This window comes from Pelobates fuscus, chromosome 13 (assembly GCF_036172605.1).
Source record: "Pelobates fuscus isolate aPelFus1 chromosome 13, aPelFus1.pri, whole genome shotgun sequence".
NCBI lineage: Eukaryota > Metazoa > Chordata > Amphibia > Anura > Pelobatidae > Pelobates > Pelobates fuscus.
Window position 1 is genome coordinate 21125747 of NC_086329.1, and position 27089 is coordinate 21152835.

Below are 27089 nucleotides of genomic sequence, written 5' to 3' on the forward strand. Positions count from 1 at the left end.
TTAAAACTATTAGATGGTGTGAGTTTAAATAGAATCAAAATGTCACACCCACCCCATCATTGTTCGCGCACATCACGGTGTCTAGGTTAATCAAGCTGATAGTTCAGGTAGACACTCACCTGCCGTGCTGTGTACCCCCACACATCTCATATGCAGAACATGACGTAAGCAGCAAATTAATAAGCCCGCAGCTGCCAGAGCTGTGAGCAAGTCAACCCTCACAGTATTTTAATGCCACTGCAAATCTAAAATTAAACCAGGGTCTTTTCACGCAATTTCACAGCTTTTTACGTAACTACAGATCTACGTTATTCATTAAATAGGATATATTCTTCAGGGAATGACACATCCTCAATGCTTGAAAAGATATACGTTATTGAGAGAGAGAGAGAGAGAGAGAGAGAGAGAGAGAGAGAGAGAGAGAGAGAGAGAGAGAGAGAGAGAGAGTGAGAGTGAGGTTTTTTTTACACACACACATACTTTGGCTATTTAAAGTGTAATTCTGACAATTTTCACGCACGCCTAATTACAGGACTAGGTACTGCATTCTTTGCTTGAATAAAGCAAATCCCTAGGACAAACACTTCTTTAATTTGTCTCAGTCAGACCTACAGATTCATTTTACCCTCTAATCATGTGACACAATGGGATAGATTGACGTTCAGTGTTTCCCACAGTGGAAGCCTGGAAGCTAGTTTGAAAAATCACAGAATCTGAGCAAGCGTCAGATGACCATTTGGCGGAGGATGTCACATGATCTCTGAGACATTTTTTAATCAGTTAACTGGCAATGAAGGTTTGAAAAGTGTTCCAAAATGGCCACCTACCCACTGAAATATTGACAGCTCTTCCAGTGAAAATTCCAATGAAATCTACTATAGATTATATAGATGAAAAGAATCCAATTGCAATAATCTATTTTTCCAAGTGGATTTATGGATTGTAGATTTACATTGCCACTTTATAGTGCAGGGGTGGGCAACATTTGGCACTCCAGATGTTGTGGACTACATCTCCCATAATGCTTTTGCATACATAACGCTGGTAAAGCATCCAAGGGGATGTAGTCTACAACATCTGGAGTGCAAAGGTTGCCTACCAATGTATAGTGTTTACTGCAGTAAACATATGGTGAAAAATGCAGCGGGCACAGTGGCATAGCACTAAATAAACCAGAATCGCTTTTAGTGACCCGCTGCCACAGCAGATTTAATCGCTTGTGTGCTAGAGCAACCAATGGCCCTTCTAACCAGTAACAACATACTGGCATAAAACAAGCAATGTTTGTACCGTGACAAGTTTACCAATTATGGATACAATGATTTCATGATAGCAGAGCACACAAGCTATGTGTGCATTAAATTCTCTGTCACCCAATTAAAATTATGTAAGGTGGGCCATCTTGATAACCTGCCCACTGGTTTGAGTTGAAAAAAAAATAAAAAAAAATGGATTACCAGATGACAGAGAAAGGCAGTGTGTACATGCACACAATAACAGTAGCATAGACAAATACACAGCTCTATAGAGTTCAGTGGTCAAAATCAATAATATAATTATAAAAATAAAATAAAAATAAAAGCTCTCAGCTGCTGTAGTAGACGTGTAAGTAAAGCGTTTTGTTTCGCAGAAGTGAATAGGAGTTGTCCAATTTAAGCAAATAAATCCCTTCCCCGGGGTACTCGTGGCTTCCCGCCTGCACTTCCCGATGACTGTCTCTGCGATACACCTGCATTATTTCACCATACCGACTGCGTAGCCGGTACACAGAGCCACGCTCCACATCACCTTCACGGTTATGCCCTAAAACAGAAAGGGGGGGAGAGAGAGAGAGAGAAAAGTGAAGAAATTACAGCATACACAACATGTATTAAAAAAAAAAAAAATAATAATTTTTATACATTCTGTTTTTATTAAGGTTTTTTCAAAGAAGATAGGATACAAAATAGAATGGGTAAAGTACGGCACCGTTACAATATATCAAGCAAACAGCAGTTTAACTGATGGTTACAAACCAGTGAGTGAGTAGTGTACATTTTTTTTAGGGTGTTGCCTCGTGGAGGTCAGGCCTTGCACACAGATTTATTCTAAACTATAAACAAAAAGTATAATCCTTATAGAGGGTCTGATTTGCCAACTTGACAATTTTGGTTTTAAATGTTTTTCAAAATAGATGGTCTCTTCACAACACCACCTTTAATGAATACACTGATAAGAGTTTGCTCTTTTTACAGAACACTTCCACACTTATCCAGGACTGTAAATATACTATTTCTTAGCATGTATCAGGCCTGATCTTCCTGATGCTACAGGGTTATTCACTTAAATGAGAACATCCAGGAATTCAAAGTGAATATCACATTTAAAGGAACACTATAGGCACCCAGATCCCTTCAGCTTATTGACTGCAATGCCCCTGTCCCCTAACCCTGCAATGTTAATTATTGCAGTTTTAAAAACATATGCTCTATTGAATCATATATAGTCTGCAAGGTAACTGATTGACTAGGACAACATTATACACAGTGAAGAGTACAAACTAAAAGGAAACAGCTGGTTACATGCTAGTAAATGGGTAGAGGAGCTGAAAGAAACTTAAAAATAGACAGGTTACTCACATGGGCTCTCTGTCTCCTCCTCATCCTCTTCATCACTGGATTCGCTGACCTGGAGGGTCACGGCTGTGCTTGTGACAGTGGTCCAGTCAAAGTAAATCCCAAATCCAATGTCATAATCGTCTGTGGCAAATTCCCAGCAGAGTCGCTTCCCATCAGGGTGTGTTGGCACACGCACAGTCACCACCTCCCCCCGCCGAATGGTCAGCTGACCTTGTTTTTCACTTGCCATGCGATTCTTAAACTCTCGGAGATTGGCACTAGTCCAAGTGGTTGCTGGTGCTAATGGTATTGGGGGAGCTAGAGGGGGAACAAACAAAACAAAAATCAAAACATTACAAGTAACAGCAATTGTATTTCTGCCATCTCATCCCATGCTCTACAACCTGTGCCCATCATTGTTTACATCACCTCGTCCATCATCGTGATGATTCTCATTCTTTTCCACTTTGACAACATCCACAACACCCGAATGTTCTGACTGGATCATAAGTACATCATGGGCCTCGGAGTCTTCCAAAGACTGGAGAGTGTCCAAAATCTGTAAGGAAGAGAGTTTTCCATCATTTTGTGCTCTACGAGTACTCGGTAATTTATAGTTATGCTACATGCGGGACACACTCACAAAGCATGGCTTCAACACAGTCACATTTTTATATTGAGAATATTTAGAATTTTGATGAATCACCTTTCAGTTGTGGAACAAACCATGTAATCAGGCAGCACTCTGCAGCAAGAGGTACCATTGATTCAGGATTAATAAACCAAAAGCAGGAACTGATTCCATGACCTATAACTCCCTTCTATCGGTGTGACCCTGCAGATGGAGAGACTGACTTGGTGATTCTCTTATATTTGAACTGTCCTGCAGTAGAATGGCCAGACAATATGTCCTATAGGTTGCTTCTGTCTGGGAAACTCTGCAGTGGGGTAGACAGACCGTGTCCCATAGCTCCTTTCTATCTGTGTAACTCTGCAGTGGGGTAGACAGACCGTGTCCCATAGCTCCTTTCTATCTGTGTAACTCTGCAGTGGGGTAGACAGACCGTGTCCCATAGCTCCTTTCTATCTGTGTAACTCTGCAGTGGGGTAGACAGACCGTGTCCCATAGCTCCTTTCTATCTGTGTAACTCTGCAGTGGGGTAGACAGACCGTGTCCCATAGCTCCTTTCTATCTGTGTAACTCTGCAGTGGGGTAGACAGACCGTGTCCCATAGCTCCTTTCTATCTGTGTAACTCTGCAGTGGGGTAGACAGACCGTGTCCCATAGCTCCTTTCTATCTGTGTAACTCTGCAGTGGGGTAGACAGACCGTGTCCCATAGCTCCAGTCTATCTGTGTAACTCTGCAGTGGGGTAGACAGACCGTGTCCCATAGCTCCTTTCTATCTGTGTAACTCTGCAGTGGGGTAGACAGACCGTGTCCCATAGCTCCTTTCTATCTGTGTAACTCTGCAGTGGGGTAGACAGACCGTGTCCCATAGCTCCTTTCTATCTGTGTAACTCTGCAGTGGGGTAGACAGATGGTTTCCCATAGCTCCAGTCTATCTGTGTAACTCTGCAGTGGGGTAGACAGACCGTGTCCCATAGCTCCTTTCTATCTGTGTAACTCTGCAGTGGGGTAGACAGACCGTGTCCCATAGCTCCCTTTCTATCTGTGTAACTCAGAAGTAGAGCGGACATACTGTGTCCCATAATTCATTTGTATCTGTGCCACTTTGCAGACTCCGTATGCAGTAGTGTACAGAGAGTAGTCAGAGCCAATAAACATATAGCGGTCACCTTTTCCAGGGTGGACTCTTTCAGGTCTTCTGTTTTCCCCACACTGGAGCATTGTGAAGAACGGTCTTCAGAAGCAGCTTCTTCAGAACTTGATGGTGACCTTGAAGAAACAGTTATAAACTCCATCATTACAACGTAACAACTTCATGCATGGCACTGGATAACATGCAGATCAGTATGAAGGTTTGGACAGTAGATATGAATGTATAAAGCACTGTTCCAGAGCCCTGAGATTATACAAGCAGAGTATTATTGTGAGGCACTCAAGTTGTATATATACACAGTACGTTTGGAACATGTTGAAAAGGCAAAATATACGATGACTAAATTTTATTAAAAATAATAATTATACACACACTAAAGTTAAACTTTTAAATGTAAAATTCAACTTATGAAACCTATTTTCTTTTTTAAAGGGACACTATAGTCACCCAGACCTCTTAAGCGCATTGAAGTGGTCTGGGTGCAGTGTTCCAGGCCCCTTAACCTTTACCTTGCGGTATTAACTCCACCTAGTGGCTTTTGGTGGCCTGACACTGGATGTTCTCACACTATGCATGAGGACATCCAGCGTTACACAAAACCCATTAGGAAAGCATTATACAACGCTCTTCTATGGAGAAAGTCCTAATGGGAGAGCTGCGATTGCTGCACATGCACATTAGGACCCTCTTGGCGGCTGATGTCGACGGAGCTTGAACCAGCGCCGAGGGACATTGGTGCTGGAATAAGGTAAGTGGGGCACTACAGTTTCCCTTTAAACATTATACTATTGTGTGCATGGTTCACAAATATTCTGCTTTCAAATCTTTTTCTTTCGTAATTAATAACTATTTATTATGCACAAGATAATACAATTCAATGTTTTTCAAAGAATACAGACAGATAAATAAGGTGTTATACTTAAAAGTTGCAATCTGGTATATAATATATTCTAAATGTAAATACCGTTCGCTATATAATGAAGATTGTATATAAAATGTATTTATTCTGCATCATGTACAGAACAGGAAGCAGAATGTTACATTACAGTTTATATAATGTAAATGGTTTATTTATTGACAATCTTTATTATAACATTTTGTATTTTACAGAACAGAAATACATTTATGTACATATAATGCACTGAGTGCAGAACCCCTGGGATGCAAATGCAGTGCCCTAAGAGCAGAGCAATCGGGCTTTAAATGCAGTGCCCTAAGAGCAGAGCAATCGGGCTTTAAATGCAGTGCCCTAAGAGCAGAGCAATCGGGCTTTAAATGCAGTGCCCTAAGAGCAGAGCAATCGGGCTTTAAATGCAGTGCCCTAAGAGCAGAGCAATCGGGCTTTAAATGCAGTGCTCTGGGAGACAATCTGTACACATACCTTTCGGTTTCTTGCAAGGAAAGTGTTCTTAATGCGTGCTCAGCCAAAGACGACTCATCGCCTGAAATCCCATTTTCTACAAAAAAAAAGAGGAAGCCATTTAATTGTGAACACATGTTCTGCTGTCAATTTCCAATTCTTATTTTGTTTCAAAGATGCCAAAATACATACATTTCCTCTATGTTTTTTTATGACAAACACACTAGCTTTAGAGTAAGACAATGTAATGGGATTAATTAAGCCGACCGTGGGAGAATAGGCTGTGAGATATGAGAAGGGGGTATATTACTAAAAAAAAATAAATAAAAGGAAGTAAACAGCAAGTATGTGTCTTTTTTTAGATTACACATGGGGAAAGGCTGATAAGAGTGAAATACGACATTCCACAAAAATGTGTTAGGAATAGCCCAGAGAAAGTCTTGTTGGTTTATACAGAAATAATGTAATGTAAAAACTTGCAATGTCTGTACATTTCACAGTTTAGTGAACAATCCCCACCTGGCTCACAGATTGATTTGTGTAAAATGGCCTTGTAAGGAGCTTCACATGATGAAAGCATTGCATAAACCCGCAGTAGTCAGGGCATGTCCTCACTAGGGAGGCAGAGGAGGCACTCGGGACCTGGATATAATAAGTGAGCTTTTCTCAGGAGGTCCACAAGGGAGGAGGTAACTCAACTAATTATATGTGTAAAAATAAGAAATACTTCTGTGTGAGAAGGAATAGAAACAGGCTGTGAGAGCGAATAAGCAAACGACAATTGGCGTGCGCTAGATCTTAAAGGGACACCCCACTGCCCAAATGTTAAAAAAAAAATAATGTGTAAATGATACCGAGATGTACCGGCAATAAAAACATGCATGCATTTAATTATGCATTTTCTTTGGGATCATATCTAAAAACTGCTAGCAAAAGATGCATATATTTTGTATGAAGTCTTTGCGAGCCTATGGCAGTCCAATCACAGACTTCCCAATGCAGCTCAATGAGAGGTCTTTGCAAGGCAGGTGCTCTGGGCAATTGCTGCCTTTTGAGTTTAGCTCCACTGAGTTAATCAAACCAGGAAGGAACAGTTGTCTGATTGACAGACAGGGAGTGTAACAAGGTTAATTTATAAAAAACAAGTGCCAAATACTACTGAAAAGAGGACACAGACTTTGCTTATAAAGCACTTCGGCAAGCTATGTGAACCCAAAAGTGATGACTGGGACGACAAAAAGACAGTGTGACCTGCACGGCTGTGTGGGCAATAGAGAAGTCCTAATTTGCTTTAGTTTTTTGCATTATAGATGCAGTCCCCTGGCAGTATACAGTCTGTGCTAGATTGTATCATTAAAGGCAAAAATCTGACCCTCACCACACAAGGCTTGGTGAAAGGATCACCGTTTTTGAATATATTTGAATAACAGATTTGTTAGTTAGAAATATTATACCCACACAGCTGTCTGATGACACAGTCTGTACTTCCTGTGTGGTACAGCTGTATAAATAGGTAGTGGGAAAGGGGGGGAGAGCTCTGCGCTGATCTAGGTAGTGGGAGCGGCATACCCCCACTACCTTCTTCTGATATGACACAAGTAATGGGGGTGATAAAGGTCTAACACAGGTACTGGTGAGGAGGTCTTGCCTGGCACAGATACTGGCAGGGAGGATATCTGGAATGACACAGCAGGTAATGGGGGGGCGGGAGGGGGAGGAAAGAGGATATCTGGCCTGGCACAGGTACCCTGGGGGGTAAGGATATCTGGCCTGGCACAGGTACCCTGGGGGGTAAGGATATCCGGCACAGGTACCCTGGGGGGTAAGGATATCTGGCCTGGCACAGCAGGTAATGGGGGTGGGCAAAGGATAGGGAATGGGTTGGGGTTAGGATATCTGGCCTGGCACAGGTACCCGGGGGGGATGTAAGGATATCTGGCCTGGCACAGGTACCCGGGGGGGTAAGGATATCTGGCCTGGCACAAGTACCCCAGCTCTAGGCTCACACAGGTAATGGGAAGGGGGAGCTCTAGTCTCACACAGGTAATGGGAGGCTGTAGGCTAACATGGGTAATGGGTGGAACTCTGGTCTGGTACAGGTAATGAGGGAGCTCTGGTACAGGTAACGGGGGGAGCTCTGGTATAGTATAGGTAATAGGGGGCTCTGGTATAGTATAGGTAATGGGGGAGCTCTGTTATAGTACAGGTAATGGGGGCTCTGGTATAGTATAGGTAATGGGGGGCTCTGGTATAGTATAGGTAATGGGGGGCTCTGGTATAGTATAGGTAATGGGGGGCTCTGGTATAGTATAGGTAATGGGGGGCTCTGGTATAGTATAGGTAATGGGGGGCTCTGGTATAGTATAGGTAATGGGGGGCTCTGGTATAGTATAGGTAATGGGGGGCTCTGGTATAGTATAGGTAATGGGGGGCTCTGGTATAGTATAGGTAATGGGGGGCTCTGGTATAGTATAGGTAATGGGGGGCTCTGGTTTAGTATAGGTAATGGGGGGCTCTGGTATAGTATAGGTAATGGGGGAGGCTCTGGTATAGTATAGGTAATGGGGGGGCTCTGGTATAGTATAGGTAAAGGGGGGGCTCTGGTATAGTACAGGTAATGGGGGGGCTCTGGTATAGTATAGGTAATGGGGGGCTCTGGTATAGTATAGGTAATGGGGGGCTCTGGTATAGTATAGGTAATGGGGGGCTCTGGTGTAGTACAGGTAATGGGGGGCTCTGGTGTAGTACAGGTAATGGGGGGCTCTGGTGTAGTACAGGTAATGGGGGGCTCTGGTGTAGTACAGGTAATGGGGGGCTCTGGTGTAGTACAGGTAATGGGGGGCTCTGGTGTAGTACAGGTAATGGGGGGCTCTGGTGTAGTACAGGTAATGGGGGGCTCTGGTATAGTATAGGTAATGGGGGCTCTGGTATAGTATAGGTAATGGGGGGCTCTGGTATAGTATAGGTAATGGGGGGCTCTGGTATAGTACAGATAATGGGGGGCTCTAGGCTCACAAGGTAATGGGGGCTCTGGTCTAGTAATGGGGGGGCTCTGGTCAAATAATGGGGGGCTCTGGTCAAGTAATGGGGGGCTCTGGTCAAGTAATGGGGGGCTCTGGTCAAGTAATGGGGGGGCTCTGGTCAAGTAATGGGGGGGCTCTGGTCAAGTAATGGGGGGGCTCTGGTCAAGTAATGGGGGGGCTCTGGTCAAGTAATGGCGGGGCTCTGGTCTAGTAATGGGGGGCTCTGGTCTAGTAATGGGGGGCTCTGGTCTAGTAATGGGGGGCTCTGGTCTAGTAATGGGGGGCTCTGGTCTAGTAATGGGGGGCTCTGGTCTAGTAATGGGGGGCTCTGGTCTAGTAATGGGGGGCTCTGGTCTAGTAATGGGGGGCTCTGGTCTAGTAATGGGGGGCTCTGGGCTCACAAGGTTATGGTATGGTACAGATAATGGGGGGATCTGGTCTAGTAATGGGGGGATCTGGTCTAGTATAGGTAATGGGGGGCTCTGGTCTGGTAATGGGGGGCTCTAGGCTCACAGGGTAATTTGGGGGACCAATTCCAGCAGCCCTCATGCTGTATAGCCCCCCGAGCCTGCTGTGGGGTCCCTACCTTGTGGAGGCGCACACGGAGTCTCGGACAGACCCCCGGGAATGCTCGGGTCCCCCGGCAGGGATGCTGCTTCCTCCACCTCAGACATGAAGCGACTTCTACAGCTCGGAGCTGCTCGGCAGACTCCGGAGATGGGCGTGGCTTCGCAGGCAGCGGAATGACAGTTGGCCACTCACGAAGCCGGATTGCGCGAGTGGGCGTGGCCCCGGTGAGTCAGCCTCTGATTGGTCGATAGCACAACTTCCTGTTTCCTCGGGACGCCTGGCGGAACTGCTTCCTGTTGCTATGGAGAGGAGACGGAAGTGTCGGTTGCTATGGATAAGCGTGGCGTGGAGATGGAGCCGGAATGTGTGAGGTGGAGTGTACGGGAGGTCGGTGGCTGGATCCGGCTCAAAGGCTTCCCCCAGTATGAGGTGATCATCGTGGGGCTGCGGGTTCCTTATTAAACCACATAACTACCAAGCGACCCGATTCAGGAGGGGCAGTCCCTATATGGGACCAAAATCACTCTGACTCTCTATTCTAGATGCTCCACACCAATAATACTCCCAGTAATGTGTCTGAGTGTATAACAGAGCTCCACAGCAATAATACTCCCAGTAATGTGTCTGAGTGTATAACAGAGCCCCACAGCAATAATACTCCCAGTAATGTGTCTGAGTGTATAACAGAGCCTCACAGCAATAATACTCCCAGTAATGTGTCTGTGTATAACAGAGCTCCACAGCAATAATACTCCCAGTAATGTGTCTGAGTGTATAACAGAGCTCCACAGCAATAATACTCCCAGTAATGTGACTGAGTGTATAACAGAACTCCACAGCAATAATACTCCCAGTAATGTGTGAGTGTATAACAGAGCTCCACAGCAATAATACTCCCAGTAATGTGTCTGAGTGTATAACAGAGCCCCACAGCAATAATACTCCCAGTAATGTGTCTGAGTGTATAACAGAGCCCCACAGCAATAATACTCCCAGTAATGTGTCTGAGTGTATAACAGAGCCTCACAGCAATAATACTCCCAGTAATGTGTCTGTGTATAACAGAGCTCCACAGCAATAATACTCACAGTAATGTGTCTGAGTGTATAACAGAGCTCCACAGCAATAATACTCCCAGTAATGTGACTGAGTGTATAACAGAACTCCACAGCAATAATACTCCCAGTAATGTGTCTGAGTGTATAACAGAGCTCCACAGTAATAATACTCCCAGTAATGTGTCTGAGTGTATAACAGAGCTCCACAGCAATAATACTCCCAGTAATGTGTCAGAGTGTATAACAGAGCTCCACAGCAATAATACTCCCAGTAATGGGTCTGAGTGTATAACAGAGCTCCACAGCAATAATACTCCCAGTAATGTGTCAGAGTGTATAACAGAGCTCCACAGCAATAATACTCCCAGTAATGTGTCTGAGTGTATAACAGAGCTCCACAGCAATAATACTCCCAGTAATGTGTCTGAGTGTATAACAGAGCTCCACAGCAATAATACTCCCAGTAATGTGTCAGAGTGTATAACAGAGCTCCACAGCAATAATACTCCCAGTAATGTGTCTGAGTGTATTACAGAGCTCCACAGCAATAATACTCCCAGTAATGTGTCTGAGTGTATAACAGAGCTCCACAGCAATAATACTCCCAGTAATGTGTCTGAGTGTATAACAGAGCTCCACAGCAATAATACCCCCAGTAATGTGTCCGAGTGTATAACAGAGCTCCACAGCAATAATACTCCCAGTAATGTGTCTGAGTGTATAACAGAGCTCCACAGCAATAATACTCCCAGTAATGTGTCTGAGTGTATAACAGAGCTCCACAGTAATAATACTCCCAGTAATGTGTCTGAGTGTATAACAGAGCTCCACAGTAATAATACTCCCAGTAATGTGTCTGAGTGTATAACAGAGCTCCACAGCAATAATACTCCCAGTAATGTGTCTGAGTGTATAACAGAGCTCCACAGCAATAATACCCCCAGTAATGTGTCCGAGTGTATAACAGAGCTCCACAGCAATAATACTCCCAGTAATGTGTCTGAGTGTATAACAGAGCTCCACAGCAATAATACTCCCAGTAATGTGTCTGAGTGTATAACAGAGCTCCACAGCAATAATACTCCCAGTAATGTGTCTGAGTGTATAACAGAGCTCCACAGCAATAATACTCCCAGTAATGTGTCTGAGTGTATAACAGAGCTCCACAGCAATAATACCCCCAGTAATGTGTCCGAGTGTATAACAGAGCTCCACAGCAATAATACTCCCAGTAATGTGTCTGAGTGTATAACAGAGCTCCACAGCAATAATACTCCCAGTAATGTGTCTGAGTGTATAACAGAGCTCCACAGCAATAATACTCCCAGTAATGTGTCTGAGTGTATAACAGAGCTCCACAGCAATAATACTCCCAGTAATGTGTCTGAGTGTATAACAGAGCTCCACAGCAATAATACTCCCAGTAATGTGTCTGCATGTATAACAGAGCTCCACAGTAATAATACTCCCAGTAATGTGTCTGATTGTATAACAGAGCTCCACAGCAATAATACTCCCAGTAATGTGTCTGAGTGTATAACAGAGCTCCACAGCAATAATGCTCCCAGTAAAATGTCTGAGTGTATAACAGAGCTCCACAGCAATAATACTCCCAGTAATGTGTCTGAGTGTATAACAGAACTCCACAGCAATAATACTCCCAGTAATGTGTCTGAGTGTATAACAGAACTCCACAGTAATAATACTCCCAGTAATGTGTCTGAGTGTAATGTGTCTTTAAACCACAATAAATGTGTTTAGAAATCAGTCTGTGTAAAAAAGATATTTTGTTGTGGTTCTAAATTACATTTTAGTTTCAGAAATTATCAGTAAGTCACTTAAAATTTCTCAAAACAGACCCCGCCCCAGATCACATCCTTAAAATTGAAGCGTCCCTCTAAAATGTTGGGAGAATTACTATATGACTATGGCAGTAGTTAAGGTTACCAGCTCCGCCATGTTTTTCTGGATGCATATATTATTTATTTATAAAATATTTTACCAGGAAAGATATATTTAGATTTGTCTCGTTTTCAAGTATGTCCTTGGTATATCTTATAAAGAGTTATAGACTAAACGCAGGGATAGGCAACCATCGGCTCTCCAGATGTTGTGGACTACATCCCCCATAATGCTCTTACACACATAATGCTGGCAAAACATCATGGGAGGTGTAGTCCAAAACATCTGGAGAGCCGAAGGATGCCTATCACTGGACTAAAGTGTAACTTGTGGAGAATGCAAAGATAATTTAAAATGTTACTCCGAAATAGCAGAAAGCCCCCAAAATTCATTTTATTTGGATTCAGGTTAATTGCCTCAAGCAACATGCCAGTTAGAATTTCCTGATTATAACTATAAGCACTATAAGCATTGATAGACAAGATGACAGGTGTTGGAATACGTTGTTGCATTTTTCATTGTTTTCTATCTTGGGCTTTGATATACATGCATAGTTTTCAGAGAAAGATGTGGAAAAAAATCATCCAGTGACATGGATTGTTATCTTGCTGTAAATTACCATTAGAGCAGGGGTGCGGGTGCCCAAAAGGTAGAGCCCCAGATGATGTAGAACTACAACTCCAATGATTCTTTGCATGCCTTTAGAATGCATTTAGATTAGAATGACAAAGCATCATGGGAGCTGTAGTTTTAAAACATCTGGGGATCTACCTTTTAGATTCTGCCCAAAAAGGGATTGACTTCATCAGAAACAATACTCAGGTATGCATTCAAATAATGCTTCATTGGAATTGATGGATTTAAAGGCTTCAATATAAAGCTGTATTCCTGGCACTATACCTCCCTCTGGCAACCCTCTCCACTGCTTAAAACCCATTTATATAGTTACCATATGCCAGCGCCGATGTCCCCATGCAAAGATGACAGAGAAGAAAAGAACCTAAATGACTTTGGCCGCTGGGGGTTTAATATGGTTCAAACTAACTGTAAAATAAGGAAATCACAGCTTTCCATGGATACCTTTAGTCCCATTGGTTAGATAATGTGTCAACTCTTCAAGGCTCAACCCTTTCAACCTAGTCAAAATTGTCTTCTGGTATCAGAGATACAGATGTTGCATTGAAGCTGATAATTATGCTGGGGATGTGCCTTTTGCCAAGTGGTTTTCCTTGTATATTTATATAACAATCCATATTATTTTTGTTTTTTTAAAAGGTGTAATTTTTAGAATTAAACACAAAGCCTGCACATCTTGGTTTTGGGTACAATCCATGTGTTTGTTATATGCTGGCGTGTTTTATACAGACCGTAACCGATCATATATCTGCTCTAAATCTGGTTTATTTTACAGGCCTGCTTCACAGAAAATTGCATCAACGGCCGGAAGCTTATCCATGTAACCTGCTCCAGCCTTCCTCAGATGGGCGTTATTGATTTCCAGGACATGAAGGTGTGTATAAACTCATTTGCAACCTAATTAGTATTCGACTTAAAGTTTCAGGTCACTATTTAGTAAATAACCTCTCTTCTGTGTGCACTTCTAAGCCAATAATATTAGAGAAAATTTATGACAAACTTACCGTAATTTTCTTTTCCTGGCTATTTCTCATGGCAGCATTACTTATAGGTAGCTCCTCCCTTAGCAGTCGCAGGACAGGAATTAATTAGGTTAATTAATTAGACTGATAGGTATAAAGAGTCCCTCCTCCCCTTACACCTCAGTCCAATTATAAAGCTGAAAAAATAAGAAAATGGGCAGGAACCCTGATGCTGCCATGAGAAATAGCCAGGAAAAGAAAATTACGGTAAGTTTGTTATAAATTTTCTCTATTCCTGGCTAATCATGGCAGCATCACTTATGGGTAATACCCAAGCTCACTTAATTATAGGGTGGGAATATAAAACTCGAGAAAAGACACTAAACAGTCTCAATGCCGCAAAGAAATGTAATAACAACGGGATAAGGAAACCGTAGATAGGACACCCTTCCCAAAGGAAGTGGAAGGAGTATCCACATCCAACTTGTAGTGTTTCAAGAACGTCATCGGGGAAGACCAGGTGGCTGCCCTACAAATATCATCGTATGGAACCTTTGCCCAATTAGCCCATGAAGTCGACAATGCTCTGGTAGAATGAGTTCTTATCTTCATTGGAGGAGATCGATTTTTAGTGATGTATGCTTTCCTGATCACTAGTGCAATCCAACGTTTTAATGTAAATAACGAGGCCGCCTCACCTCTCCTGGCTCCTGAAGGTAAAATGAAGAGTTGATCAGTTTTTCTGTAAGACTCAGAACGCTGAAGGTACATAGACAGGCAGTTCATGACATCCAAACGTTGCCACCTAACCTCCTCTTGCGAAGAAGGATTGGGGTAGAATGATGGAAGAACCACTTCTTGAGAGCGATGAAACTGAGAGACCACTTTAGGAAGAAACATCGGGTTTTGGCTTCAGGCACACCCTATCATGATAGAATTGTAGACAAGAAGATAAGGTAGAAAATGCTTTAATCTCCGAAATTCTTCTTGAAGAAGTAATTGCCACCAAGAACAAAGTTTTATACGTCAGGAGGGTAGCATCTAAACTCTCAAGAGGAACGAACAGATCCTCAGTTAGGTAATCGAGCACCAGAGGAAGGTCCCAAGGAGGGGTAGTAGATCTGGAAGGAGGTCTCAACCTGAAAGCTGCCTTGAAGAACCTGGAGATCAAAGGATCTGAAGTGCATGAGATGTTGCATAAAGCTGAAAGAGCCGAAGACTGAACCCTAAGAGTGCTGAGGCTAAGGCCCTTCTCCAGACCCTCTTGCAGGAACTCCAAGATTTCAGTATTGCGAGGATACAGGAAGTAAACGTGTTTGGCCGAAGCCCATTCTCGGAACACATCCCAGATCCTATGGTAGCATGAGGAAGTAGAAGCTTTCCTTGATTGCAAAAGGGTATTGACCACTGCTTCTGAGAGACCTAGTCGTTGAAGTCTCTCTTTTTCAAGACACATACCCTCAATTTGAGGCGTTCCGGATGAGGATGGAATATTGGGCCCTGCGTTAGCAGATCTTCCATAACAGGAAGAGGCCAAGGTTGTTCCTGGCTCATCATAGACAATAGGGGGAACCATGGCCTCCGAGGCCAAATCGGAATTATGGCAATAACCTTCTTTCCTTCTGACCAAACCTTCCGCAGGAACCCGGGTATCATGGGTAGGGGAGGGAACGCATACCCCAGATCGAATGACCAAGGAAGAGAGAGAGCATCCTGGCCCATTGCCTGACTGTCCGGGTGGAGAGAGAAGTAATTCTCCACCTGATGATTCTGGGAGGACGCCATCAGGTCGATCCGGGGCATGCCCCACTGACGGCATGCCCCACCAATCCATGCAAAGACTGCCGGGTGAAGTTTCCATTCTCCCGGAAGAATTTCCTTTCTGCTGAGGAAATCCGCAGTCACGTTCTCCGAATCTGGAAGATAGATCGCCTTCAGACCCTGTAGATTGGTCATGGTGATTGTCATCAAGGGAGCCAGTTCCTTCAAGAGCAATCTGCTTCTTGTGCCCCCTCGGTTGTTCACATATGAAGCAACCGCTCTGTTGTCTGTTTTGATTAGCACCCAAGAATTTGAGATCCGTGGTAGGAACACCAAGATGGCCTTGGTAACAGCTCTCAGTTCTCTTAGATTTGAGTGTAGCTGACTCTCTTCTCGGGTCCACTTCCCTTGAGTCCAAGTGGAATTGAAGTGGGCACCCCATCCAAAAGAACTGGCATCTGTTGTAATAACCTTCCAAGGAGGTTCTTCCAACGGGAAGCCTGTTGCCAAATTATTCTTGTTCTTCCACCAGTTCAACCCTTTCCTCACGGGCAGGGGTAGAGAGATCCTTTGCTCCCAATCTGTTCAATACACAGTTCCCAAAAGGAGGCAGAAGCAAACTGACAAGAAAAAGAAAACCCCCAAATCAGCAGCACAGAAGAGTTAAAAATCCTACCTCAATGAGAGAAAAATTCCTCCAGGCAGCCAGGCAAAACAGCAAATGCAGAAACTGCAGAGAGCTCAGGAACCGAAATGCCAGCTCTTGAACAGCTGATACAGTGCCTAGGCAGAGAAAGCTGTATCAGCGAGTTTAAATAGAGCCGGAAGCGTCCGGCCCGCGCATGCGCAGACCGCTGGAACGCACGCTATGCGTTCCAAATGGTCGCGGCCGAAAATTGCATCACTTCCGGTTTCGCCGGCCCGGCCGCGACGTCACTTCCGCCTGCTGGAACGCACACTGCGTTCCAGCCAACCACCCACAGGCAACAACAGAGGGCACCCCTGCTTCAGCAGAGAGGGACTCCACCCTCAGGAAAGATCACTCGGCACACCAGTAAGTAAACAGGATCCCCCCACAGGAGGACCCCCATAGTATGGATCCCAAACACTGCCACCAATGCTAGGGGAGGGAATTTTTAGACCCCAGTTGCTAGGGGCAAGACAAACAACAAGGGGAATTTTTAAGGAGGACCAACCCCATAGTCTCAGATAACCTGTAGCCGTGTTTCCCTCAGAACACCAAATCCCACGCAGCAGTTCAGTACACTGAACCTGACCCACTTAGTCCTGCTCATGCAGGCTGTTTACTGGGTCCTTCAAATAAAGAGGCTGAACTCCATTTGGAACGAACCCACGACAAACGCAGGAACGTGGCCATAAAAAAAAAATTGTAAAAAGTCCTGTAGAACTTGCTAAGGACAGGAAAAAAGACTGAGGTGTAAGGGGAGGAGGGACTCTTTATACCTATCAGTCTAATTAATTAATCTAATTAATTCCTGTCCTGTCACTGCTAAGGGAGGAGCTGCCATGATTAGCCAGGAAATTATTATTTTATTATTTGTATAGCGTCAGCAAATTCCATAGCGCTCACACTGATACCAAACTGTATTTTTCTGCAACGTTCCAATTAAATAATTTCTTAGATCTTAGAAAGTGTTTTTATAGAATTTATTAATAAGTGAAGTTTCTGATAGTATAAATAGTTAATGTGTATAAGTATAATGGTAAATACTGTTTATTTGACCATTGCTTTTTAAGTGACTTTGCTTTTATTTGTTTAATCTGTGCACATTGTCATTGACTCTGAGCCAGGGCCGGTGCAAGGATTTTTGCCGCCCTAGGCAAAAACAATTTTGCCGCCCCCCCCCCCCCCATATGTCCTGCCCACCATGTGACATCACAATGCCCCGCCCATATGCTCTGCCATATGGGCCAACGCCAGTCTTCACAAAGTGTCTTTTATCTAGTGTGTTTACATTAAAAAGCCTACAGGCAGAGGCTATAGACACCAGAACCACTACATTATGCTGTAGTGCTTCTGGTGACTATAGTATCCATTTAATGTGCGGTAAATTAGAGATTAGTGCCACTAATAATATATTGGATTGCCTACTTACCACCAGATGAGGACAAGAGGCTGATGATGGGCTCAGTCTGGCTCCACAGGTCTGGTGTAGAAGAGGCTCTCTGGAGACTGTTTTTAACAGTGCTCACAACAATTAACGAACAGGAAGCAGCTCAATTTTTTAGGGCCCCTTACACAGCTCAAGGTCTGGGCCCCCAGGGGGCATACGCCTACAATGCCCACCCATAAATCCACCTACATGGCCCATCCATGAGTTGGGGATTTTTTATGTGTGCAATTTGTGTAAGGGATGTAGTGTGTTTATATGGGATGTAGTGTGTGTTTGCGTGTAAGGAATGCATTGTATGTTTCTGTGTGTGTGTGTGTGTGTAAGGGGTGCAAGGTTTGTTTCTGTGTATGTAATTGAATGCAGTGTGTGTCTGTAAGGGGTGCATTAATTATGTAAGAGAACGTAAGGGATGTATTGTGTGTGAGTAGGAATGCATTGTATGTTTCTGTGTGTGTGTGTGTCTCACTTAGTGCTCTCCCTTGGCCCCCTGTCCCTCTGCAGTCCCCCCTTGGTGGTCTTCTCACTCCCCTCTCCCCCCCTTAGTGGTCCTCCCTCTCTCAAACCCCTTAGTAGACCTTCCCCTACTCCCACCACCCCCTTAGTGGTAATCCCCCCCCCCCTTAGTGGTCCTTACCCTCCTTCCCTCTCCTTAGTAGTCCTCCCTCCTTACCCCTCTTTGGTGGTCCTTCCCCTCCTTAGTGGTCCTCCCTCTCCCAAACACCTAGTGGACCTCCCCTCCTCCTCCCTCAGTGGTCCTTACCTTCCCACCCCTGTTCCCCCTGTGTTCCTTCACACCCCTCCCCCAGTGGTCCTGACTCACTCCTCCCCTAATGGTCCTTACCCTCCCCTCCCCTCCCCTAGTGGTCCTTCCTCCCTCCTCCCCTCCCGTAGTAGTCCTTACCCTCCCTCCCCTCCCCTAGTGGTCCTTCCTCCCCCTCCTCTAGTGGTCCTTACTCTCCCCTCCCCTAGTGGTCCTTACCCCCCCCCCCCCCCAGTGGTTCTTACCCCCCTGGTCCTTACCCACCCCCAGGGGTCCTTATCCACCCCCTCCCTCCCCTAGTGGTCCTTATCCCCCCCTCTCCCTCCCTCCCCTAGTGGTCCTTATCCTCCCTCCCCTCCGCTAGTGGTCCTTACCCCCCCCCCCCCCCAGTGGTCCTTACCCACCCCAGTGGTCCTTATCCACCCCCTCCCTCCCCTAGTGGTCCTTATCCCCCCCTCTCCCTCCCTCCCCTAGTGGTCCTTATCCTCCCTCCCCTCCCCTAGTGGTCCTTACCCCCCCTCATGATCCTTACCCCCCTAGTGGTCCTTACCCCCCCTGGTCCTTACCCACCCCCAGTGGTCCTTATCCCCCCCTCTCCCTCCCTCCCCTAGTGGTCCTTATCCTCCCTCCCCTCCCCTAGTGGTCCTTACCCCCCCCTGGTCCTTACCCCCCCCAGTGGTCCTTATCCCCCCCTCTCCCTCCCTCCCCTAGTGGTCCTTATCCTCCCTCCCCTCACCTAGTGGTCCTTCCCCCCCCTCATGGTCCTTACCCCCCTGGTCCTTAGCCCCCCCCCCTGGTCCTTACCCACCCCCAGTGGTCCTTACCTCCCTCCCCTCCCCTAGTGGTCCTTTCCCCCCCTCATGGTCCTTATCCACCCCCCCCCCTGGTCCTTATCCAACCCCCCCTCCCTCCCTCCCTCCCCTAGTGGTCCGTTATTCCCTCCCCTCCCCTAGTGGTCCGTTATTCCCCCCCTCCCCTAGTGGTCCGTTATTCCCCCCCTCCCCTAGTGGTCCGTTATTCCCCACCCCCCATCCCATAGTGGTCCGTTATTCCCCCCCCACCCCCCCTCCCATAGTGGTCCGTTATTCCCCCCCCCCTCCCATAGTGGTCCTTACCCTCCCCTCCTGCCCATGTATTGTGGCCGGGCGGCGCGGAACCCGGGACAGGAACCTCTGTTTCCTGTACCCGGCCGCCGGCGGAATGACAGGAAGTGCTCACTCAGTGAGCGCTTCCCTTCAGTCCGCCGGCGGCCGGGTACAGGAAACAGAGGTTCCTGTCCCGGGTTCCGCGCCGCCCGGCCACGCTACATGGAGAGACCGGCAGGAGGGAGCGCTCTGCGCTTCCCTCCTGCCGGTCACTGAAACCCGGCCGCCCTCCATGCAGCAGTGCTGCGCCGCCTGGGGCTTGTTAAAGCGCTCAGGCGGCGCAGCATGAGGAGGTGCACCGGGGACAGGGATCCGGCGCCCCCTGGTAAGTTGCGCCCTAGGCGGCTGCCTAGGTCGCCTTACAGGTGGCGCCGGCCCTGCTCTGAGCGTTAAATTAAATGCATATATATTGAAGGTAATTTGTCACGTACAGTAGGTTTATTCACTAAATTCCAAATTGCTCAGATTGGACTCAACATTGAAGATAAGGCACTAAACTAGGAAAAGTACAGGAGGAATTGCAAATTTTGAAGGGACACTATAGGCACCCAGACCACTTCAGCTCATTGAAGTGGTCTGGGTGCATACAGCTTGGTCCCTTTCCTGTGGACAGGTTTTTAATAAACTGCAATATTACCTTTATTTACTCTGGTTTACTCTGTTTTAATGGCTATCAACTTTAATCGCCAAACCGACGCTGGACGTCCTCACACTATGCATGAGTACATCAAGTGTCACCCGAAACCCCATAGGGAAGCATTGTATAATACTTTCCCATGCGGTTGTTCTAATGCGAGCCTGGCCATTGCCGTGCATGCTCATTAGGTCTGCCCCGTCGGCGGGGGAGGAATAAAGGCGGATGCTGAGACAGCACCGAGAGACATTCACTAAAAAGAAACTTAAGCGAATTGAAAACTGAATTGCAAAAATTAAGCTTAAAGCAAAACTGTGCAAAAAAATACAATCTACAAATAAACATAAAAGAACATAGTGTAGTTGGTTTTAACACCATATAATGCGCTAGTAAAATTGCACTCACAGAAAGGAAGCGCAGTATAGGCGTATAGCAATCTTTAAGGACTTGACGGAGTCTCTGCAATCTTCTTTAAGACCTTATTGGAGAAGGAGAGACACACAAACCATAGTGCACCGATATAATATATAGTAATGTGATTTTATTAAGTTGCACTTACAGAAATTCAGTTGTAATGCAGCGTATCAAAAAGGGATTATGGTGTCGACATCCTTCCTCCCATAGCTGATAAGAAATCGCTGAATTTAGAACATATATAAAAAATGGACTTAAAACATAAAATAAAATAAAATGAAAATAAAAATCAAAATACAAATAAAGTCCAAAGGTGCTGTTGTGGTCCCTCCGCCCTACGCGTTTCGTCCGAATTCGGACTTCCTCAGGGGCAAAAATGAAGGTCTGCAAGCAGAAAAAGTCTCCGTCCGTCTTTTAAGTCCTGGATTCGAAAATCCCGCCATCTGTGTGGCCAATCCCATCATGCCGTCATTTGCGTTCCAGTTTCGCTGTCCAAGCCTCTCTTTCATGTCCGTATAAGGTGCATATACTTCCGGTATTGTGTGGAACGCAAATATGCGTTCCACACTCGTAAATTAAATAAATGAGTGGAAAAACGGGCATAGAAAGGGAAAAGGAGAGTAACTATCAAATTCTTAGCAAGAAAAAATGAATGAATAAATAGGTGCATTATAATTGAAACAATTTCATCAGTTTAAAATACGAAAATAAATATGTAAAAGAATACTTAAAAAGCATACTTGATGTCAGAGTCCACTTAAAGTCATATACATAAAAAATTTATAGTATAGCTATATAAGAAATAAAAAATAAAATATAAGAAATAAAAAATAAAAATGTAAATACTGTGATTCATATTTCAAAAAAGGGACAAATGGATGACATAAAAATAATCACTAGAGGGATTTATGTATATAAAAAGTAAATTTAATAGGAAAAATCCAATGGGAAAAAATTTCTTTATAAATAGTTTTATAAAAAAAAAAAAAAAAAAAAATTTATGAAAAGATTATAAAAAAGATTATAAAAAACATACCATGTCAAAATCAACATTAAGTCCCATTGGGCTAAAAGTTTTCAAATTAAAAATCCAAAAACCTTCTCTTTGTCTTAATTTCCTAATTAAATCTCCTCCTCTGTCATCCAAAGTCACTTTTTCCAATCCCGTGCATAGAAAGGTTTCCAATTTAAAATCAGGACAGTTGTTACAGTGAACAGGTACCGAGTGAGTGGTTAATTTTTTCTTTATGTTATTACAGTGTTCCATGAACCTCACTTTCAAGGCCCTGCTAGTCCTTCCCACGTACTGAATGCCACATCCACAAGTTAAAAGATATACTACATTAGTGGTGTTACAATCCATGTGACAATTTATCTTAAAAGTTTCTCCTGTTGACTGACTGTTAAAAGAAAGAAAATTTGGTCTTAGAGAGAGTAAACAAAATTGACGAAAGAATAGCTGATACAAAAAACAAAAAATACCAAAGAGATAAAAAAGATAGAGAAAATAATTTTCACTCTATCACGAAAGCTATAAATAAAACTTCATTTAGATCCACGAGAGGTCCCAATTCTGGTAACTCTAGAAGATTGTCTACTAACTTTTCACCTGTTAGAAAATCCACTAAAGGGGCTCTAACACAAAACACTAAACAGCCACCATTTAGGAACAGTAACCAAGGGAGACCCTCTAATTATTCTCAAGAGACCAGGAGAGAACCATACAGACCAAAAGACCAGGCTGTAAAATATAAGAACAATCAAAGTCAATCACATGATTTTTTAGAACAGGGCCCAAATCACAGGAAAAAGAGAGAAATTACTCAGTTTTTCTCCCCCAAAATGCCAAAAATAGACCTCACCAACCGATTTGCCCCTTTAGGGAATTGGAATATCCCAGGGAAGAGGAGGAGGCTAAGTGGAGAAGAAACAGAGGAAGATTAAAAGAATTTGCACTAAAGAAGGGCATTTTTATTATAGGTGACATTAATATTAACCTTGAAGAAATCCAAATACTTGAAAAAGGACTTAAATTTGCCCCGAATATCCCAGCGAACCCTTTTAACCTTTTTATAGACGTAAATAAATTTATACGAAAACTTTCTTTAAAAAGATTCTTTGCCAAAAGAGCAAATGACAGACCACAATTAAATTCCATTTGTTCAGGATCTGAGCATGCTATTTTTAAACCTAAGTCCACTTTTTACCCCAACGATAAAGGAAGCCAAATAGAGGCCTTTTCTAAAATGGTGATAAAAGACATAGATAAATTGAATCCAAAGATAAAGACTTTCAATTTGACCAAAAAAGAAAATGATATTTTAAAAATTTTTAAAAAAAGAGGAGACATAATAATCAAGAGTGCAGATAAAGGGGGAGGTACGGTGGTTATGTCCACCCAATATTATTTAACTGAATCTTATCGTCTATTGGGAGATAAAGAAACATACGTTAAATTGAAAAATAATCCCAATAAAGATTTTAATCTAAAATTTAAAGAATTACTTTTAAATTATAAAACTCAAAATGTTATAGACGATAAATTATTCCTTTTTTTACATTTAGACTTTCCCAGAATTCCAACTTTTTATTTCCTCCCTAAAGTGCACAAGTCCACAACACATCCACCAGGCCGCCCCATTATTAGCGGCATCGATTCTGTGACATCCAGATTATCAGAGTATGTAGATTTCTCTCTCCAAAAATACGCCCAAGGTGCAAGATCATACTTGAAGGACACAAAAAACCTGATTCAGGTTTTAGAATGCGTAGAATGGAGAGAGAACTACATGTGGGCCACTCTTGATGTCACTTCACTCTATACAATCATTGACCATAATATGGGACTTGAGGCCGTAAAACGAGTACTAGACTTAGACACGGATTTATCTTCCCCTCTAAGAAGCTTCCTTTTAGATGGTATTAAATTCATTTTAACCCATAACTTTTTTGGTTTTAATGGGAATTTTTATCTACAAACAAAGGGCAACGCCATGGGTACCAAATTCGCGCCAAGTTACGCTAATATCTTCATGGACAATTGGGAAACTTCCAAGATTTGGAATAATAATCCCTTTGGCGCGAATTTGGTACTATGGCGGAGATATATTGATGATATTTTAATTATATGGGATGGTTCTTTTAACTTATTTCAGGAATTTTTTAAATATATTAATACCAACAACCAATCTTTAATTTTTACTCCACACACAGATCCATGTATTATTAACTTTTTAGACCTTACTCTATACATAGAAAATTTAACCATTAAAACAAAAACATTTTTTAAACCCACGGACTCTAATTCTTTTATAAACATTAAAAGTGCACATCACCCTAACTGGCTGAAAGGAGTTCCAAGAAGCCAGTTCACCAGAGTAAAAAGAAACTGCACAGAAGAAAAGTGCTTCCTGGAACAATCAAAACTCCTAAAAAATAAATTTATTGAAAAAGGCTATTGCCCTAAATTCCTAGACCAAGAAATACATAAGTGTCAAAATAACGCTAGAAGTGACCTTTTAACAAATAAAGTTAAGAACAAAAATGGGAATTTCAATAACGATTTCACTTTGTCTTTTGTCACCCAGTACAATGCTCAAGCTTTTAAAATTAAAAAGATTTTACAAAAACATTGGCCTCTCCTCTTGGAAGACGACTTTTTGAAAAAACAGATTCCACCTGCACCAAAAATAATTTTCAAGAGAAGCAAAAATCTTAAAAATACTTTAGCTCCCAGTACTTTTAGATTGAAAGAAACAGAAGCTGAATCAACAATACTAAAAGGTTTTTACAAATGTGGGAGATGTAAAGGGTGTAAATTTTTACCAAAAAAAACACAATCTTTTAACAGTCAGTCAACAGGAGAAACTTTTAAGATAAATTGTCACATGGATTGTAACACCACTAATGTAGTATATCTTTTAACTTGTGGATGTGGCATTCAGTACGTGGGAAGGACTAGCAGGGCCTTGAAAGTGAGGTTCATGGAACACTGTAATAACATAAAGAAAAAATTAACCACTCACTCGGTACCTGTTCACTGTAACAACTGTCCTGATTTTAAATTGGAAACCTTTCTATGCACGGGATTGGAAAAAGTGACTTTGGATGACAGAGGAGGAGATTTAATTAGGAAATTAAGACAAAGAGAAGGTTTTTGGATTTTTAATTTGAAAACTTTTAGCCCAATGGGACTTAATGTTGATTTTGACATGGTATGTTTTTTATAATCTTTTTTATAATCTTTTCATAAATTTTTTTTTTTTTTTTTTTTTATAAAACTATTTATAAAGAAATTTTTTCCCATTGGATTTTTCCTATTAAATTTACTTTTTATATACATAAATCCCTCTAGTGATTATTTTTATGTCATCCATTTGTCCCTTTTTTGAAATATGAATCACAGTATTTACATTTTTATTTTTTATTTCTTATATTTTATTTTTTATTTCTTATATAGCTATACTATAAATTTTTTATGTATATGACTTTAAGTGGACTCTGACATCAAGTATGCTTTTTAAGTATTCTTTTACATATTTATTTTCGTATTTTAAACTGATGAAATTGTTTCAATTATAATGCACCTATTTATTCATTCATTTTTTCTTGCTAAGAATTTGATAGTTACTCTCCTTTTCCCTTTCTATGCCCGTTTTTCCACTCATTTATTTAATTTACGAGTGTGGAACGCATATTTGCGTTCCACACAATACCGGAAGTATATGCACCTTATACGGACATGAAAGAGAGGCTTGGACAGCGAAACTGGAACGCAAATGACGGCATGATGGGATTGGCCACACAGATGGCGGGATTTTCGAATCCAGGACTTAAAAGACGGACGGAGACTTTTTCTGCTTGCAGACCTTCATTTTTGCCCCTGAGGAAGTCCGAATTCGGACGAAACGCGTAGGGCGGAGGGACCACAACAGCACCTTTGGACTTTATTTGTATTTTGATTTTTATTTTCATTTTATTTTATTTTATGTTTTAAGTCCATTTTTTATATATGTTCTAAATTCAGCGATTTCTTATCAGCTATGGGAGGAAGGATGTCGACACCATAATCCCTTTTTGATACGCTGCATTACAACTGAATTTCTGTAAGTGCAACTTAATAAAATCACATTACTATATATTATATCGGTGCACTATGGTTTGTGTGTCTCTCCTTCTCCAATAAGGTCTTAAAGAAGATTGCAGAGACTCCGTCAAGTCCTTAAAGATTGCTATACGCCTATACTGCGCTTCCTTTCTGTGAGTGCAATTTTACTAGCGCATTATATGGTGTTAAAACCAACTACACTATGTTCTTTTATGTTTATTTGTAGATTGTATTTTTTTGCATATATACCGAGAAGAATAGAAGGTTCTTCTTACATTTCTACATTTTGGTAATTTAATTTTATATTTTCTTACCACTGGGGAGCACGTGTGTTATATATTTATATATATATTCCTTTGTCTTTGTCATATAAAGCAAAACTGTGACTAGACCTGTGCTGGAGATTTTCTTATATCCACTATTTTAGCATGCATTTTGAAATTTAATTTAAAATACTACAATTTGTTGTGTAGTGAATAGACCACTTACTGTTTAGAGATTAAAACCCGAGCCCTTATCTGCTCTGGGAAGTTGGACTATTCTCTTTATGTGACAGGATCACTGATCTCTTTCTCAGTTGCATTGCATTAGATAACCTGATCTTTACAACCTTTATAATTATATTATGAGGCAGTGTGATTATACAAAAATACTGTACTAATTATTACTTCCATGATCTCTGCAGGCAATCTCCAAGCTGATTAGAGACCTGCTTGCCGTCAGTGAACCTGCATGGACTCGAAGCATCTCCTTGCCCCGCAGAGACAACATGGGACTGTTCCTGGAGCAAAAGTCCAAGACGGGATTGACTTATGATTCATTGACTTATAAACAATTCATCATCCAACAAGGACTAGAATCATACTAAGCAATAGATGGGGATTACAGTGACGTTCAAGCTAATCAGAACATTTTTGTTTATATTTGTGATGATTGAAGCTTGCATTTTCTTTACACACCTTTATTTATATATACACTGTGTGCAGAATTATTAGGCAAATGAGTATTTTGACCACATCATCCTCTTTATGCATGTTGTCTTACTCCAAGCTGTATAGGCTCGAAAGCCTACTACCAATTAAGCATATTAGGTGATGTGCATCTCTGTAATGAGAAGGGGTGTGGTCTAATGACATCAACACCCTATATCAGGTGTGCATAATTATTAGGCAACTTCCTTTCCTTTGGCAAAATGGGTCAAAAGAAGGACTTGACAGGCTCTGAAAAGTCAAAAATAGTGAGA

General features: G+C 42.7%; 2 protein-coding genes across 2 annotated transcripts; one reads left to right on the forward strand and one right to left on the reverse strand.

Annotated features, from left to right (window-relative positions):
* Positions 1-441: 441 nt before the first annotated feature.
* Positions 442-9496, reverse strand: TMED8 (transmembrane p24 trafficking protein family member 8). Its single transcript, XM_063439656.1, has 6 exons — positions 9349-9496; positions 5761-5836; positions 4396-4495; positions 3027-3156; positions 2619-2915; positions 442-1803 (listed from the first exon to the last, which is right to left on the reverse strand). Exons 1-6 carry the CDS (start codon positions 9434-9436, stop codon positions 1586-1588), a joined length of 909 nt encoding a protein of 302 aa, XP_063295726.1. The 5' UTR covers positions 9437-9496; the 3' UTR covers positions 442-1585.
* A 120-nt stretch (positions 9497-9616) lies between these two features.
* Positions 9617-26816, forward strand: SAMD15 (sterile alpha motif domain containing 15). The gene is made up of 3 exons (XM_063439672.1): positions 9617-9761; positions 13704-13802; positions 26532-26816. The coding sequence occupies exons 1-3, from the start codon at positions 9663-9665 to the stop codon at positions 26712-26714; spliced, it is 381 nt and encodes a 126-aa protein (XP_063295742.1). The 5' UTR covers positions 9617-9662; the 3' UTR covers positions 26715-26816.
* The last annotated feature ends 273 nt before the right edge of the window (positions 26817-27089 follow it).